At 39.8% G+C, this 18674-nt stretch overlaps 3 protein-coding genes across 3 annotated transcripts; 1 reads left to right on the plus strand and 2 right to left on the minus strand.

Moving 5' to 3' along the window:
• The first annotated feature begins 3110 nt into the window (after nucleotides 1-3110).
• LOC112190953 (phosphopantothenoylcysteine decarboxylase subunit VHS3) lies at nucleotides 3111-5370 on the plus strand. Its single transcript, XM_024330472.2, has 3 exons — nucleotides 3111-3449; nucleotides 4684-4742; nucleotides 4856-5370. The coding sequence occupies exons 1-3, from the start codon at nucleotides 3324-3326 to the stop codon at nucleotides 5199-5201; spliced, it is 531 nt and encodes a 176-aa protein (XP_024186240.1). The 5' UTR covers nucleotides 3111-3323; the 3' UTR covers nucleotides 5202-5370.
• Nucleotides 5371-5452: 82 nt separating this feature from the next.
• Nucleotides 5453-6510, minus strand: LOC112190952 (triphosphate tunnel metalloenzyme 3). Its single transcript, XM_024330471.2, has one exon. The coding sequence runs from the start codon at nucleotides 6484-6486 to the stop codon at nucleotides 5785-5787; it is 702 nt and encodes a 233-aa protein (XP_024186239.1). The 5' UTR covers nucleotides 6487-6510; the 3' UTR covers nucleotides 5453-5784.
• Nucleotides 6511-16526: 10016 nt separating this feature from the next.
• On the minus strand, nucleotides 16527-18323 carry LOC112184482 (probable CCR4-associated factor 1 homolog 11). Its single transcript, XM_024322743.1, has 2 exons — nucleotides 17842-18323; nucleotides 16527-17193 (listed from the first exon to the last, which is right to left on the minus strand). Exons 1-2 carry the CDS (start codon nucleotides 18321-18323, stop codon nucleotides 16527-16529), a joined length of 1149 nt encoding a protein of 382 aa, XP_024178511.1.
• Nucleotides 18324-18674: the final 351 nt, after the last annotated feature.

The raw sequence follows: 18674 nt of genomic DNA on the forward strand, positions 1-18674 counted from the left end.
AAATTTTATGTGGAAGAAAAAGTAAAACAATTGCAAACATTTGTAAAATGAAACAAATTTGATTTTTTTTTAATAGAAATTGATGTTATTAGAATCAATAGCCGACAACAGCCAATGACTAGGTCTATCTGCACTTATAACAAGATAGCTGACAAAAAAATCTAGAAACTCTATTCTAAGCAAAGAAATTCATTTCAAATTGATGATAAATTTGTAACTATAGCAAGCTTTTTTTTTTTTTTTTTTTTGAATAAAGCCTCGATTAATAAAACTGCTAAATACCGGGGGGGGGGGGGGGGGGGGGGGAAGACATTGAGCCTAAACCCTTGATTACAATAAGCATCTAGAAGTATATCCCGAAATGATATCAAGAATCTCTACATAGTATATGTCTTCAAACAAGCACAAAATAGCAGAGAGTGCTCTACTAGCTACTCTATTTGCTTTGACATGTCAGTGACATAACGAAAAGATAACTCGATATGTAACCCGATTACAACGTAGCATAATTACCAATTCCTCAGCTTTCCTACTATGTTGCCGCCAGAGGATAAATCCGACGACACTTAGCTTCACTCTGCCACTAGGGGGCAGCGACCATTTGACGAAGCAAGGAACTCGCTGCCTACTTAGAGCAGACAAGACACTTTGAGTGCATACACATGCATTCAGCCCGACTAGCCCTGTAAAATAAATGCAAGGATTTATTACGCACCAAAAGCGCGACAACACTAACCAACAAATATAGCTAACAATAAAAATAAAACATAAATCCAAGTTAGCCCAAGCCGGGCCCAAAGGATGGGCCCTAGCCCAAGCCTCAACACAGGAAGCAAGGGAATTGCACGCTGCCAGCCAAGCTTGGCCCAATCCATTGTCGGCCGCTGCCAGCAGATCAGATCACCACCTCGCCAGAAATGCCGGACCGCCACCATCATGGTGGCATCACCCTTACGTCGTGGATACGCGCTGCCCTTATCAAAAAATCCCGTCCCCAGATCAGATCCAAGAGTTCTAATCCAGATCGAAACTAACCAAACAGAGAGAGGACACGCTGCCACGAGCACTCCACCACCTAGCAGCCTCCGAAGTCACGCCACAGAGTCCCTCCGCCGAAAAGAGTCAAGAGGAACAGACCAAATTCCAGCCCCACCCTGCAAACCACCACTAAAGACCCCTCAATACGGACGTAGATCGAGGAATCTAGCGCACTCCAGACCCACATGAGGTCGACAAGTCCCGTCCGACGACTACAAAGGGGCACGCTGCCGGACAGGGATGAAACCCGGACATTATCATGTACTAGCCTCCTATTAGCTAATCACGCAATTGTGGTACTAACAAAAAGCTACTTCCTAGCCAGAAACTAGGAGCAACTCCTTATCCATAAGCCGCTTGAAAGCCAATCGTATTATAGATAATTATCAATTCCTACAGAAGTTATGATCCAAAACAATTGGTCCTGGACCATAAGTTGACTCAAATACCCAAGACAGTCCTCCTCTTAGACCAGGCCCATCCTCACCATTAAGTGATAAATGAGGGTGGCAAGACACCCTCCCTACATGCCCATAAAATAAAGCCAAACAGCCCAAGTTTGAGTCCAAGCCCAATGGCCCAAGCCTAAACCCAAGCAAAGGGAGCAGAAGCCCTAATTTGCTTATGCCAAGTCATCTCCGCCATCACTGCTGCTTTCAGTGGTCGACTTCTCCAAAAGGCCATGAAGGTTGCAACCACTGCCTCCACTTTGCCCGTGCTAGTTGTCTTCTTCAGCCAAGACTTTCGATCACCAATGCCGGAGGAACAAGGACAGTTGCACTTCCAGCCCTGATCGCCGACACCAGCTAATAGACCTGCCGTTCCTCGCAGACCAGTCCGACCTCCTGTCACACAAGATTGGACCGGTCCTCCTCTGATTAGTATCACAGGATAGACCACCCAACAAGTAGCCGCTCTGCCCTGCTGTTGCAAAAACCCGAAGCTCCAATACCTTCGGCGAAAGATCGCGCCTCTGTTAGAGTTGACGAATGGAGGTGCAGCTGCTTTCGCTTTGATCAACCTCTAGAATTGCTTGTCATAATCATACTACAAAATAAGGTTTCAAATTCAATATAATTTCAAACATGAGTTGTTTTAAATGAATTTATTTCTTAGTGAAAAAAAAAGAAGAATTTAGAATTCAAATTTCAATAGGTAGCTATAGTCGAAGTTACTAAAATAAAGACCAGTTATCAATATTCCTTCTACTACCCAACACCAAAATATAAATTATACATCAACGTTAATCCATAAGAAAATATATATACTTCATTTTTTATCTGAAAGTATATATAATTTTACCTAATATTTCTTTAGAAAATTCGTTATATATATACTAGCCCCTTAACATGTGCCCCGCACATGGCAATTGAATTTTATTTTTTTTAAATTAAAAAATCTCTCCTAATTTTACTGAAGCTTCTCCTTTTTTCACGGGAGGTATTACAAGTTTTTCAAATATGTTATAGTGTATTGACTATCTTATCCTCATATAGAAATAATTTATTTATTAATATTTATATTATGTGAGGGCATATATGGTAGTTCAAAAATTTAACCATTCCCTGAAGAATTGGCTTAATTATATAAGATATACTAGCTGTGTGTGGAGAGAAGTTATAGGTAATGGAAAAACTTCCTGTACAATTACCACATTTTCTGCTTAATTTTTTTTTCTATTTTACAATTTATCATATTATCTTAATTGATTAATTATATTTAATAGTTTTTTAATATATAAAGGTGAAATTGATAAAAAAAATTTGTTTTAGAGAGCACCTCTCTTCTCTTAATAATAGTATTAGCATTTCTCTACACATGCTCTAAGTGTAAGTATTTTTCTTTTCAGAAAAAAAGAAAAAAAAAGATAATGAATGACAACAATTATTGCAGAAAAAGGTTAGTGAGAGAGAAAAGTAAAATTTGTGAGATTTATTTTTGTTAATAAAAATATAATTTGTAATTGTCATAATAATTCTTGTAATTTATTTAATTCTCAAAATATTTTAATATTTTAGAGTTATTTCTATTTTACCTAACAAAACTTCTTCTCTTAATAATAGACCCGCGAGCGTTTACGCCGACGCCTCCGAGTCAAATCGGGGTCAACATCCTGATCTTTCTTCCCAAACATAACCCGGATTCCACAACCTCAAGCTTAAGCCGTCTTCAGAAACGGCATAAACAACTCCTCCTTGTCTTGGATCCCAGTAAATTGAGTCTCTCCCTCTCTCCCTCTCTCTCTCTCTCTCTCTGTGTCTCATTTCATACACAGTTCTGTTCCAATGGGTATCCACACTCTTTCTAATGGTGCTGCTGATCTCGACAGCCTTAAGTGCTCTCTAGTGGAATCTTTGTTGGCTGAGACAGCGATTCTTGCTCACAAGTCTTTTCTTTTACTACTCTTGCTGGTATGACATTTCTGAATCCAATTATTTTTCTCTAACTTTTACTGGCCCTTTTTTTTTTTTCGTACCTTGTGGCTCATAGATTGATGCAATTGAAATTTTTTATTTTGTACCTTAATTTGCTGTTAGTCAATCCTCTGTTGTTCATAGAAATTAATGGGTTATCTTTGCTTGTTGCTTTTAATGATGTTGTTAGGCGCTAAAAGAGTTTGGGTTTTTGTTATGGATCCTGTGATTAAAGTCATACTTGGTTATGATTAAAGTTTCGGAAACTAGGTTGGGGAGTTTTGCTATTCAAAAGCTACTAGATTAGATGAATCCAAACTTACTTACTTAATTGGGGTATCCCTGCTGTAACAGTTTGCTGGCTGAGACTACTGTTAGATGAAGATTCTGGTAATGAAATAGACTTTTAGGGTGACCTAAAGCTTAATCCCCTAAATCTAACCGAGCATAAGAGCTATAATGAGTTTAGGAGGTACCATTTCAAAATTCAGTAACCAAATACCGTAAGCGTTTGATATCTTTATACAAAAATGAGAACAATCAGTTATAAGATTTATCAAATAGAAGTCTTGAAGTCAAGTGAGTTTCTTGACACTAACAAATGTAGAACTTGTCCATCTTCAGAATATATGGGTCTATTTAAAGTTAAAGTTATTTCAGAATTTTATGTGGGTTAGCTTCTTATTCCCTCAACAAGGGGATGAAACTACTAAAGATTTTCAAACCGAACACTTCCTTGGGAAACCTATAATGGAGCTTTGTTTCTGTAGAAGCAATTCAAATTTCATGTGTAAAAGTATTTTGGGCTTCATTTGTATAGAAGTTACCTGCTAGTGGTAATGGTGTTGGCTTTATCCTGTCCATACCATCATGCTCTCTAATCTTGTACTCTTTTAGAATTTCTACTTGCAAGAAAATGATGATAATTATCTGTTTGTGGTTCATTTTATTATGTCTTTTAGTATATAATGATTATCCTACTGCAAAGTATCAGCATCTCATTTTGGGATCATGTATCTTCTCCCAGTTGCTCATTGTATTGCTATTCAGTTTTCTTCCTTTACAGACTTATCAGAAACTTTTCTGCTTCATTTCACCGGAGAATTATGTTTATGCTTCTGCATGACTTTTGGCATCTCAGCTTGCTCGATTACCTGCTTGTTACGTTTATATATGGCTTTTGTGTTTCATTTACATTTCTCATCCTGATTTTTTGTTTGTTATTCAACAGGTTTGGTCTTCACCTAACCAAAAAAATGTGCTTCTGAATTCAGTGAGAACAGATCAGAGGTAGGAAACACATTTTGGCCATCTGAACGGTTTACTTTCTGTAATATTTGTTAACTTTTCATAGTCTGAGGGATGGAAAGTAATTGAGCAGTGCATGTGAGACTGCATTGCAGGTTTCCAATGTCTGAACTTAGTAAAGTGAAAGAGCCTGATGCTGAAAACAACGATGCAGGTGAAGCAGAGGATGACGATGACGATGACGATGACGATGACAAGGAGGATGAGGATAGTGATGATGATGATGAAGATGATGGTAATGACTCAGAAGAAGACAGTGATGATGATGAAGAGGATTCTGATGATGAGGTTGAGGCCACTGGTTACGGAGAAAGTGATGACGATGATGAGGATGAGGATGACGACAGTGACGAGGATGATGATAGTGACGAGGATGACGATGACGATGAAGATGAAGATGACGAAGAGCAATTCAAGTTACCTTCACAAAGAAAGAAGTGACTTAATTCATTTCCGTCAATTTTTTAGGCTGTTCCCTTGGGAACTGGGCAAGCTGCACACTTGTTCTTATTTGTCATATTTTGTTAGGATCAGAGCCTTCAAGTTGAAATACAGAGAAGGGAGTCTTTTTCTTTTGTTAATAAAATGATATGATCTCTTATGGCAACTATTGTCTCTTATAACTACAGTGGCTCATATCTGTGAATGCTTCTTGTATCAACTCTTTATCTTCTACATTGGCAAATGTTGAATTTTGAGCCTGCAAAGAAATGAATTAAACTGAAACTTGGCTGACAATGACCAAGTATACTTGGCCTTAGCTAGCCTAATGAGATATCAACATCGAACAGGAAAACTAAGGTGCAAGCCAGCACATGTTGTTCTTTCTGTTCATCCTCGACAAGCTGGCCTGCATCTTGGTTTTCTACCATTAAAATGAACAATGAACAATGCTTCACCCAACTCCACGGCCTCGTATCCAAATTTCATGCTCAGAATTAACGCACCATCCATCAACTTTGCATCTTACACAAAACAGAACTCATATAATTCAAACACTAGTTATCATCAAAATTACAAACTCTCATTCCGGCAACTTGCCGGACTTAAAAACCCCAAACTTGGAAACATCCGAGTACTTGTACCTTATCCCATTCTCCTCCAAGAACCCCTCTAGAACCTTCTTATCCTTCTCAGGGTTCAAGCTCTCACACTCCAACTCATAACACGTCCCGAAATCGAAGTTGCTCTCGTCCAACTCTAGCTTCAACCCCTTCCACTCGTACACGCTCCTCACATTTCTAAACCCACCCAAGCACACAAACCCTTGCTCTCCGACCCCGAACTCCTCTCTCACGCGCTTTAGGAGAGTGGAGGAACTGACACCCAGGAGGCGCCATGGCTCGGCCACGCACGCGCGTCCGAGGACGGGGTCGAATGGCTCTTCGAGTTCTGAGACGCGGCTGACGCCGTCGGAGATAACGGGCTTGGCCTTGAGGGAGAGGACGCAGCGGGAAGCGACGTCGTAGAAGCGCAGGCGGAGGACGGCGCGGTTGGAGGAGAGCTCGGAGTTGGAGCCGTCGAAGAAGATGTTCTCTTGGATTAGGGTTTGGAGGTGGAAGGGTGAGAGGAGGTCGGAGAGCTTTTGGTGTGTGGACGCGTCTGGGAGGCGGAGCTTCACTTCCACTTCCATTGTTGTTTTGGTTGCCACAAAATAAACGAGTGAAGGATGTTCTATACTATTGATAGAGTGATATGATAATGAGGTGGTGGTGAGTGTAAACATTTCAAAAGAGAACAAATTTTTGTTGTGCTTTTACTAATTTAGACTCCACAAACGAGATGTGGAGATGTAGTTGGTTCAATAGCATTTCTTTCTACTGCGAAATGCTTTTTAGAGGTTAGAATCAATAGTTTTCTCTGCTAGGGTTTTGCTCTAGCTCCTAGCAGCGGCGGGAGGTTTTCTAAAGTCTCCAACATAGAGTAGTTAGCAAGCATTTCCTTCACGGATGCGTGAGGATCCGTAGAGGAGGGAGGTTGCGAAATGTGAAATGCAATATTATGAAATGCATACTTTAACAATTTAGATACAACAGCGTAGACTTTTACAGTCTCCAACATAGAGTAGCTAGCAAGCACTAGCAAATTGATCCGCAGCCATAAATACTCGCATCTAAAAAACATTAGCGCTACTTAGAATATGATTTGTCTTGTTGTTAATATAGATTAACAATAAATGTGATATAACAAAAAATAAATTTTTTTCATGGTTTGTGGCAATTTACAAATACAAAAGAGAATGGTTCTCCTTTAAAAAAAAAATGTGGCATAATTTAAAAAAATAAAATGATATGGCAGAATTGTAATTTTAGACAAAAGTGGGGGGAGGAGGGGGAGGGGACAAAATCGTCTTTTTGGGTAAACAGTGCTTATGAACAGTGTAGGACGTTTAGTATATAGTAAATTTCCTTCATGGATGCATGAGGGTCCGAGGGAGGTTGCGAGATGTCAAATGGAATGTTATGAAATGCCTACTTTTAACAGCTTAGATACAACAACATATACTTTTACAATTTAACAATGAGTTTTTTGCACCAACAATGTCTGGAGATTTGGGTGACTGACAATATGATACATGAACTTACAAAGTTATCAAAGTAATACCCAGACTCAATTTTTAGTAGGGGAAATGATCATTTACCCAATTTTGGGGTTAATTAACCCCACTTACCCAAACACTAAGAGATTGTCCACTTACCCAAACACTCTAAGAGATAATTTCCTTAATACCCAATTAAGTATTTTTTTTATTTCTTTTTATTTATTTTTGGGACAATTTTGCCCTCTCCTTCTTTGTCACTTAGAGAGAGAAGTCATTGGAGACCTTGCCGGACTCCGGTGACCAGCGACCGGCCACGGACTCCGGCGACAGGTGACTGGAATCGGGCAACCGGTCACCGGTCACCGGAATCCCAAATTTGGCTACCGGACTGGTGCCTGGATTCCGGCGTCTGATTTTATTACTCCCCAATAATACCTAGTAATCATGGTATTGACTCCCAATAAAAAAGTTATTGCTCCCCAGTAACAAGTTTATTGGGGATCAATAATTAGTGAAAAACGAAGATATTTTTAATTTTGAAAGTTTTAGGAGGTTTTCCAAATAAATAATCTTATTATTGCCCCAATAAACATTTTATTGCCCCCCCAGTAATCTTAATATTGCCCCCCAATAAACTTGCAACAAGACAATTACAATAATTAAATATTAGTACAGGCAGTCACCAATCTACAAAATCTACCAAACAGATGCTATTCTAGTACATAACTGGAATTAAAACATTTTTTCTCATACTAGACAACTTGTGGCATGTGGTCTGCCCAAAAAAAAAAAAAAGGAATGGTGTAGAGGTCATCGATCTCAAACCAAAAAAAAAGAAAAAGTGTAGACGTTAAATTGGTCGGCGATGGAAATCCGGAAGCGAGGTCGGGAAGAATGACTTTTGGGCGACGAGGTTGAAGGACTGGCCGGATCGAGACTAGAATGACCTCCGTGAGCTTTGGCAGACGATGTCGGTGCGAGCCCCGACCTGGAACAAAACCAGGACCTGAACTCCAGGGCTTGCAGAGGCTGCAATTGCGACGATCCTCTTCTTCTTGCGTCTTCTTCGCATGGCGGTGGTGCTCGGGATCGGAGATGCAATTAAGGTCAACTACGACGGCAACTGATCCATCACACAGCCGATCGAAGATTAAGGGCAGAGGGACGAAGGAGAAAGATAAAGAAGAGGAAGTAATCGGACTTGGAGGTCGCAGAGGACGTAATAGAACTTGGTGGCAGAGGACGTAATCGGAGGGTGTCGACGAAGTTCCTGCAATGAACTCTAAGAGAGAGAGAGAGAGAGAGAGAGAGAGATATATATATATATATATATATATATGAGTTTCAATTTAATTATTAGGGGCAAAACTGTCAATAGATGTTAGATTGGGTAAATGAGGTTAAAAAACTCTTATGACACGTTTACTTACTTGGAATGAAAAATAACCATGAATCGGAGACAACTGGAATGAGAGAAGAAATGAATCGGTATTGATTAAGGAGGAGATGATTCCTAAATCGATCTCCCCCCTTCGTAATCAAATTCCTGAGTATTCAAGAATTGATTCCCTATAAGGAGGTGGGGCCTACACCCATTTTGATTCCTTCATGTGTTAGTAAATGCAAGAATACTTTTATCGGAATCATTTCGATTCATTTATGTGTTACTAAACGTAGGAATAGTTTTACTAGTAAAAAATAAGATAAGAACTTGGGAAGTATTGAGAGAATGAATTGTTTGATAATCTTATTGATCTCACAAATGGAGGTATATAAGGGTGATTACAGGTATACAATCGACTTGCGTCTCTACCCTCTACCACACAAAGAATAGGAAGGTACTAACTAGAAAATAATTACAATATATTCTATCCCTAATACTATGCTATGACTCACGCTAACACTCCTCCTCAAGTTGGCGCATACACATCAACCATGCCCAACTTGCTTAGTGAGTCATAAAAAACCTTCCTGGAAACTCCTTTGGTAAGTATATCTGCAAGTTGCTCTTCAGTTGGGATGAAAGGAAAGCTAATAATTTTAGCATCTAGCTTCTCCTTAAGAAAGTGACGATCTACCTCCACATGCTTAGTACCATCATGATGTACTGGATTCTGTGATATGTCAATAACTGCCTTGTTGTCACAATACAACTGCATAGTACTTTTGAGTTTGAAACGCAGATCACGTAACAGATTTCTCAGCCACAGCAATTCGCACACTCCGTGAGCCATACCTCTATACTTGGCCTCAGCACTAGACCGTGCAACAACTTTCTGTTTCTTGCTCTTCCATGTAACCAAATTACCTCCCACATAACCTGATGTTGACCTCCTGTCTGTAATATTTCCAGCCCAATCTGCATATGTGAAGCCACAAACCTCAAGAATGTTGTTGTGTTTAGAAAACAGTACTCCCCTTCGTGGAGCTGACTTCAAGTACTTTAAAATTCGCATAACAACATCCATGTGACTCTCACTTGGGTTATGCATGAACTGACTCACCACACTTACTGCATACGCAACATCTGGTCTAGTATGAGCCAAATAAATCAAGCGCCCAACCAACCTCTGATAGTGGGCTCGATCAGTAGGTACCTGATCTAGATACTCAGCTAAACAATGGTTCTGCTCAATAGAAGTATAAATAGGTCTGCAATCCAACAAACCTGTCTCTGTCAGGAAGTCAAGAACGTACTTCCTCTGGTATAGATAGATCCCTTCTCTCCCCCTGGCTACCTCAATTCCTAAGAAGTACTTAAGTTCACCCAAGTCCTTCATCTCAAACTCAGAGGCTAACTGTCTCTGCAGTCTATCCATCTCAACAGTAGCATCGCCAGTGATTACCATATCATCCACATAAATAATTAGAGCTATTACCTTGCCTTGTTGATGTTGAGGAATAAGGTATGGTCTGAGTTGCTTTGTCTGTAACCAACCTTCCGCATGAACTGTGAAAATCTTCCAAACCAAGCACGAGGTGACTGTTTGAGACCATATAGAGATTTTCTTAATTTGCATACAAAGTCACCAGGAGGAGCAACTACATACCCAGGTGGAAGGCTCATATACACTTCCTCAGCTAACTCTCCATGAAGAAATGCATTCTTGACATCAAACTGTCGGAGTGGCCAATTAAACTAGCAGCAAATGAGAGCAGAAACTGAATAGTGTTCATCTTGGCAACAAGAGCAAATGTTTCATCGTAGTCTATAAAATAAATCTGAGTAAACCCCTTTGCTACAAGGCGTGCTTTTTACCGATTCACTGATGCATCTGCATTATGTTTCACAGTAAACACCCAACGACAACCTACAACCTTCTTGCCTTGTGGTGGAGGCACAAGTTGCCAAGTATTGTTCTTTTACAATGCCTCCATCTCTTCTTCCATTGCCTTCCTCTACTTTGGATCCCCCCCAATGCATCCTGCACTCTGTTAGGTACTGATACAGCAGATATTTGATTCACAAATGATTCATATGACTTAGACAACCTCCTAGTGGACATATAATTGGCTATTGGGTATTTTGATTTGGCAGTAAGAGTAGGTTCATATCTTTTGGCTAATTGCCCTCCAGTGGTCCTATTTGGTAACACATATTGCCCAAAATCAGACTCATTACTACTAGTACTAGTGGGTGGTCATACCTCAAATGAATGTTCTTCAGTACCAGGAAGTTGTGGGTTAGGGGTAGAAGTGATGGCAGCAGGGGCAGTTATGTCTTCAACTTCATTTTCAGTGATTGAGACTGGGGCCTAGATGTTTGGAGCTTCTACTTCTAGAGGTGTTGAGCTACTGATGGTCTCAACTGGATCCGTCAAAATAGCTCCTACCTGTGGGATTTCTTCCCCTCTTTTTGATTCCTCCCCCTCTCCATGATACAGCTCTTCAAAATATGAATTATCCCCCTGAAGAGTTGTATCTGAAGAGGAAAAATAGCTCATGTCCTCAAAGAAGGTAACATCCATAGTCACATAGTACTTTTTGGTAGGTGGATGATAACACTTGTACCCTTTCTGATAGCCTCCGTAGCCAACAAAAACACACTTAAGTGCCCGAGCATCCAACTTAGACATCTGGTTTTTGGGAACATGAACAAAAGCAACACAACCAAAGACACGAGTTGGAAGATTATGAAATGAAGGTAAGGAGACATGAGTGGCAAGAACCTCAAATGAAATTTTTCCCTAGAGGACACTGGATGGAAGATGATTGATAAGATGGGAGGAAGCATGCACAGCATCGCCTCAAAGATACTTAGGCATATGAGCACTAAAGAGAAGGGCACGAGCCATATCAAGTAAATGACGGTTTTTTCTTTCAGACACTCCATTTTGTTCTGGTGTTTGTGGACATGTAGTTTGGTGAACAATCCCACGGGTTTTGAAAAACTCTTGGAAACATGATTAACATATTCACCCCCATTGTCAGAACGAAGGACTTTAATGGTGCTATGGTACTGTGTTTGAACAAGAGTGCGAAAGGTTTGAAAAGCAGGAAATACTTCATCTTTGGTTTTAAGAAGAGTAACCCATGAAAATCTCATACAATCATCAATAAACAACACGAAGTATCTCATACCCGATACAGTGGGCTCTATAGAAGGTCCCTAAACATCAGAGTGAATCAATTCAAAAGGAAGAACACTTTTATTAGAAAGACTAGGAGAATAAGTAGCACGGTGACTCTTGGCCAAAACACATATTTCACAATGTAAAATGGATTCATCCACACCAATAAACAAAGTAGGCATGGTTTTTCTCATAAGACTAAAAGAGGGATGCCCTAAACGGCGATGCCACAACCAAATTTCACTTAACTTATCAGAACTCGAAGTCAAAGCGGTGCTGGAATGTGCTCTTGGTTTCTTCCTTGCGTATGTCTGATCCAGATGGAACAACCTGCCCCTCAGATACCCCTGACCGATGACCTCCCTGGTGAGAAGATCCTGAAACATCACATACATATAATAAAAGGTTACAGAGCATTTAGACTTAGTATTCAACTGGGGAACAGATATCAGATGGTGAGACAAGTCAGGCACATATAACACATTATGAATTTCTAAGGTAGGAGTAATACGATCTATCCTTGACCCTAACACAGGAAATGCCTCACCATTGGCATTGGTTACATAGGACACTGGAGGGGAAGATAGTTTAGTAAAAAATGATTTATCATAAGTTATATGATCGGAGGCACTAGAATCAATAATCCATGTATCAGAACTAACAAAGTTAGAAACTTTTAAAGCCATACCAATCTTACCATGACCAGCTATAGAGATTATAGGAGTAGCTCCACTTGCCGTATGATGATCCTGTCCAACTACTCCATAGAAATCTGGTTCTTGGACCACGTGAACAGCAGCGGTTTCACCTTAGGACGATAACCTTGCTTCTTAGGTTTAAGGTGTAGATTTAGTTTCCAACAAGTCTCTTGAACATGCCCAACATCATTGCAATAAGAACACTGAGGATGAGAGCGATTAGCAAAAACTGGTGGAGGTTCTTGTTGATGAAGTGGAACTGAACTCTACTTCTGGTGGAACGATGCTGGTGCTTGAATGGCTAGGCTAGATACTTCAACTTGTGCCTGTTTGAGACTCATCCTTACGAATGTATGTGAAAGCTGTTGTCAAGCTAGGAGGGTCTGGCATCCTGAGCAACTCTCCTTTGACACTATTATGTTTTGCATCAAGTCCTCGCAAGAATGCATGAACCCGCTCAAGTTCCTTCTCTTTTTGTTACCAAGCAATATCCTCCTAATTCTTGATCTTGCAAGGACACTTCTGGTCAATTTCAGCCCATACATTCTTTAGCTTGGTAAAAAACACTGACACCGGTTGCCTATTCTATTGCATTCCTGCAGCTTTGCACATCAATTCATGAACCTGTATAAAATCAGATTCATTTGTATAGAGATCTCCCAACGTCTTCCATATCGCCTCAGTAGTTTCACATTCCTCCACCATCTGTAGCACATCATCAGTCATGGCTCTAAATAAATTACAAACCCATCATCATCTTTCCACTTAGCATAGGCCTCCACGTCATCTTCACTAGGAACCTTGATTGTTCTTGTCACATGCCCCATCTTGTGTATCCCATGAAGATAAACGGATATAATCTTCTTCCATGTTCGAAAATTGGTACAAGTGAGTTTGGAAGCTCCAAAAGAACCACCTTCTGAGCTCTTGACAGAGACCTGAACTTTCTGAACCTCATTGGCCTTAGAACCCTGACCTTCACTTTTATCATCACCCATCACAACAATATAGTAGTAAAAATCACAGAGTATGCATCAGAAAAAAGATAGGAAATTCCAACAATTGCAGCGTTTTTTTTTTAGAGAGAACTTGTTGTATGGGTTGACTGAGACAGAGTTTAGGTCGAGTTGACTCGGTGAAACGGTGAACGAAAGGGACGATCTGACCGGAGAAGATGGCCTGAGGTGTGCGACTAGTCTCAACAGAGTAGTAAGGTGATGCCGAAAACTGGCAGCGATGGAGGATGAGCTATCTAAAGAACCGATCGGGAATCTTGGACCAGTCAAGATCTAGAGAAAGGTAGTGAACCTGATCTGGAAATCAAGGGACGATGCTGGCAACTGGGTCCAAACGGCTGAAAGAATCCGGTCTGAAAGGGAGACGAAGCCGGCGGTCTGTGCGACGAAGACCAGTCTGGAGGGCTGAGCGCCGGCGTGGCTGGGTTGGCGTAGTAGACCTGATTTGGATTGATAGGAAAGCGATGCAAGGTCAGTTTCTAAGGAGACGAAGACCAGTTTTGATAAATAACTGAGGACGACAAAAAACAAACCCAAACAAAGGGGTTTTGGTTCTGTATCAATTCCTCGGATTGAGAAAAGATAGAGAACTAAAGAGACAAAGTCTTTCCGGATCTTTGCTCTGATACCAAGTCAAAAATAAGATAAGTACTTGGGAAGTATTGAGAGAATGAATTGTTTGATAATCTTATTCATCTCACAAATGGAGGTATAAAAGGGTGATTACAGGTATATAATCGACTTATGTTTCTACCCTCTACCACAAAGAATAGGAAGGTACTAACTACAAAATAATTACAATATATTCTATTCCTAATACTATGCTATGACTCACACTAATATTACCCCATAATCATTCCCTCCTATTCCAAGTAAGTAAACGTGCCCTTAGTGGAGTAAGTGAGCAATTTTTAAGCAGAAATTGGGTAAGTTGTCACAAACCCTTTTTAGTATCAATAAATTGATATGAAAAGACAACATTAAACTCTTGAATTGACTTTATCATGAAGGAAAAAAAAAAAACTTGAATTAAGATTTGAAATATTACAAGTCATTACCCCAGGTTTTGATCCCTTGTAAACTAAACAACCATTTAGTTTGAGCTTCCAATCAATAGTTCATCAAAACTTTTTTTTTTCTCTCGAGAAACTTTTCCTCAGTTTCTCTCAAGAAAACCCTTCAACATAGTTTTCCTTCTCCTTCCCTCTTTCTAGCCAGATTTCGATAATTTTTTATTGGTTTTATCCTTTGCGTTTTCTCCCCACCTGCAGTTTTGGTTTGGTTTTCCCAAATTCTGTCTCCTACCCAGCCCTGTTCGGTTTCTCCTCGGAGCTTCAATCAAAGTGGGATTTGCCCACTAGTGCACTTGGTGATGCTGCAAGAGAGTGTGTTACCTGTCAGTGCCTCTCTCCTTGGTTCTTTGCTAGATCTCACCTCTTCCTTTCAACCGGCCTCGTCGAAGGCAGTTGCTATTTTGGTTTCGTTGGTTCTCTTCTTGGCAAACTATGTTCTATGTGATGGAGGTGGTGTTTGTACTGATTCTTAGAAAACTGGTGACTGGGTTCATCAAAATTGGCATGATACTCGTCTCCGCTCGTCTAGTTTGGGTGGAACAGCGAGCACGCTACTTCATGATGCGTAATGGTTTTTTTCTCTCCTTGTCAATGATTATCGGTGGTGGTTTGTAGATGTCCTTTGTTTTCTTCTTGTTTGGGCCGTTAGGGCTTGGCTGTTTGTTGTAGTTCCTCTTGGGAGGCCTTGGGCCTCTTTGTAACTAGTGTTATCAATTTTTTTTTTTTTTATGCGAAAACGACTATGATTAAAAGTTGAAGCTTCTAGGGCAACCGCAGTTTACAACACTGAAGGCTAGAGCATTTGATGCATTTCGGGACTGAATTAGTCCACGAAAACCATCAATTGCATCAGCTGCAAAGTTAGCTTCCTAACTAGTTCTATCAATGAATTTTCATGTTCTTTGACAAAAAAAAAACTTTTAGTTTTAATCTGGTCAACAAAAGTAACCAACCATTAATATTTATCAAAGTTATCTAGTTCAGCGATAATAACTGAAATTAGCCATACAAATTAAAAGTTAGGGTGCGGCTATTGCCACCCTAAAAAAAAAAGGTATTACAAAGATTTTGATGAAGTTAACACTAATGGTTTTGTGAATTGAATAACGAATTAACGATGGAGGATGCAACAAAAAGATAAAAAAGAAAATTGTACTAAATTGAAATTTGGATGGAGAAGATGAAGATTAATGTTATCAGAAGAGAAATTAAGTAGTTTTGTATTTAATTAGTTATGTATTTAGTTTTCCTTACATATTTGAATTTTTAGAAAATTAGTGTACTTATTAGTCATTTTGCATTTGGGTAATATGGTCTTTTAATAGTTCAAGTTCAAATATTTCTAGAGTAAACAAAGAAAGTTATTGCACATAATGCTAAACTCATATGTATAGAAGGATTCTTCTAAAAAAAAAAAAAGATGTATAGAAGGATTAATAGTTTTTTTTTTTTTTTAATGAAAGACAGAAAACAAGAAAACAAACTATAAAGAGAAATTCTAATTACTTCTCCACCTAGTTGATCTAAATGGAACGCATAGGACCCAGAATGATTAGTAAATTGACAATTGAGTTTAATTAGTAGGTTGACAATTGAGTTTAAGGCTATAACACATAGTTCATACATATAAGCATCATCATACTCCATTCTCACAGAAAGCAAATAGATGTGGATATATGGCTATTGCAGATAGAAGTGCCTACGGAGCATTTCAAACATGGTAAACAAACAGAAATTCAAGTTCGATTAATGTGTTCGTGACATGCATTGAAAAGGCAATTGGAAAAATTATAATCGTATATATATACAAAAGAATGGAAGTTACAATATCCACAATTTACAACAACATAGAAATTAAAGAATTGATCAACAATGATGCCAGAAATCCAAGTTTCCTGAACCAAACAAAACTCCTCCACATTCTTCCCACAGCCTTTTCCCTTTGTTCTTCTCCATCTTGAGCATCTTGGCAAACGTTTGCAGTGTCAAAAGACTATCAGAACCAGCCTGGTGGCTACTCCCAGCCACACAGTCAACCCCAAGGGTTTCTGCCACGCTATTCAAACCGCCAAACAGTCCATCACAAAACTTCATCATGTACTTGATGTCGTACACATTCGGTCCAAAATATGTCTTCACGTTCCCCATGAACTCCTTGATATCCTCTGGCAATTCCTTGTTCCCAGTGAACATCTTTATCAAGTACCCAAAATCATATGCACTCTGGAAAGTAGCCCAAGTCAAGCAAGGAAGCAACTCCACTAGCCCAGACCTCTTAATCTCCTCAGCAAAGTCTGCAGAACAAATACCAGTGCATTTGTTTTCGGAAAAGTCTATTCCTTGCCGCTTCAGGACATCAATCGAGACACTATTCCGCAAATGGTTAGCACAGTCTACATCGAAATCATTGAAATTAAACTCCCAACAGCAGTAGGCACCATCATAAACCGGAAAATTCCCAAATGGGTAAGAGAGTGAAAGACCCAAGTGGATAATATGGGTTTGGTCCACATTGGTCTTCATCATCTTATACCTATGATGCACGGAAACGCGAAAATGCCTGCGTATCTAGTATCAAAACGGGAAACGGGTCGGAAACGTCTTGGAAACACTCGGAAACGCTTATCCGGATTTGGAAATGGTTTGGATACGTCCGTATCCAATGCGGAAACTCTAGAATGTAAATAAATAGGAAACGTGGGGGTAATACTGACTTTTTACCTTGCAAAAATTGAAAAAAAAAAACAAACAAAAGACCAGATCGAGAGAGAGACTAGAGACGCGACCTCAGACAATTGCAAACGACACGACCTCAGACGCAAATGAGACCCTCGTTTCTCTTCTGCAAAAACGAGACCTAGATCGAGATCGTTTCTCTTTTGCTCGGATGAGACCCAGTTCGGTCGTTCCTCTTACGCTCGGAATATTTGTTCTTCAATTTGGAGCTTGGAGCTTGTTCTGATATGGTTATGCGATGTGTGTATAGCAGCAACTATGGGTATCTCATATATATATATATATGATATGATCAGTATAATTGTTGGTTGACAACTTGACATTATTGACATGTGGATTGTCAATATATATATATATATATATATATATTTCATTTTTTATGTTTATGTTTCATTTTTTTTCTAATTATATATATATATATTTAATTGGTGTTTCCTTCACGTACCCGTTTCCTATTACATTTAAGATTTGCCGTTTCCACGTTTCTGATCGTATCGTATCAGGAAACTCATACCCGTTTCGGTGCTTCTTCTTATACACATCAACCAGAACAGCTTGAGATATCAGATGTTTCGGAATTTCAGATTTAACCACTGTCCCGGGGAATTCCGTGTCGAAACTAGCAAATCGGTAGCCGGCCCTGATTAGACTCTGAATTACGGCAATCTCGACTTTGAAATTATAGCGACAAACTCTTCGAACCTTGAACTGATCGGCTTTCTTCACAGATCCTTGACGACAAATTGGGGCGCCAACAACCCGGAAAACAGGGACGCGGCTCTGAAATTGAGGAGGATAAAGGGGTATAGGATGGTGGTGTAGAGGAATCTGAGGCATAGGTCGGCGGTGGAAGACCACCGGAACTCCGCCGTGGAAGTGAGAAGCAGGCCCAATTGGGAAGATCAGAATTCCTCTCTGAACTATCATCATAAAACGATCTAAATTAAGATCACGATCTAAGTTGCGAGATTTAGATCTCGGATATTTCAATCGAATGTAAAACCCTAGAGGGCGATTTGAGATTTCGATCACACTTTTGGATCACTGCAATTTAGTAACTTTTACAACTAAAGCAAGAGGACAAAGGGAAACTTACACTGGCTTCACCACTCATATATAGGCTTCGACCGCCGACTCCATCAGCTAATAGGATTTAGCTGGCGTGGGATCCACGCCGTTCTCTCTTTCTCTTCTTGCTCCACTTCTATTTCTGCGTGGGATTAACATTCAGCGTGGCGTCCACGCTAAAATAACTTTTGCTTTTCTTTCTAAATTAAT

Source organism: Rosa chinensis, chromosome 2 (assembly GCF_002994745.2).
Source record: "Rosa chinensis cultivar Old Blush chromosome 2, RchiOBHm-V2, whole genome shotgun sequence".
NCBI classification, from domain to species: Eukaryota; Viridiplantae; Streptophyta; class Magnoliopsida; order Rosales; family Rosaceae; genus Rosa; species Rosa chinensis.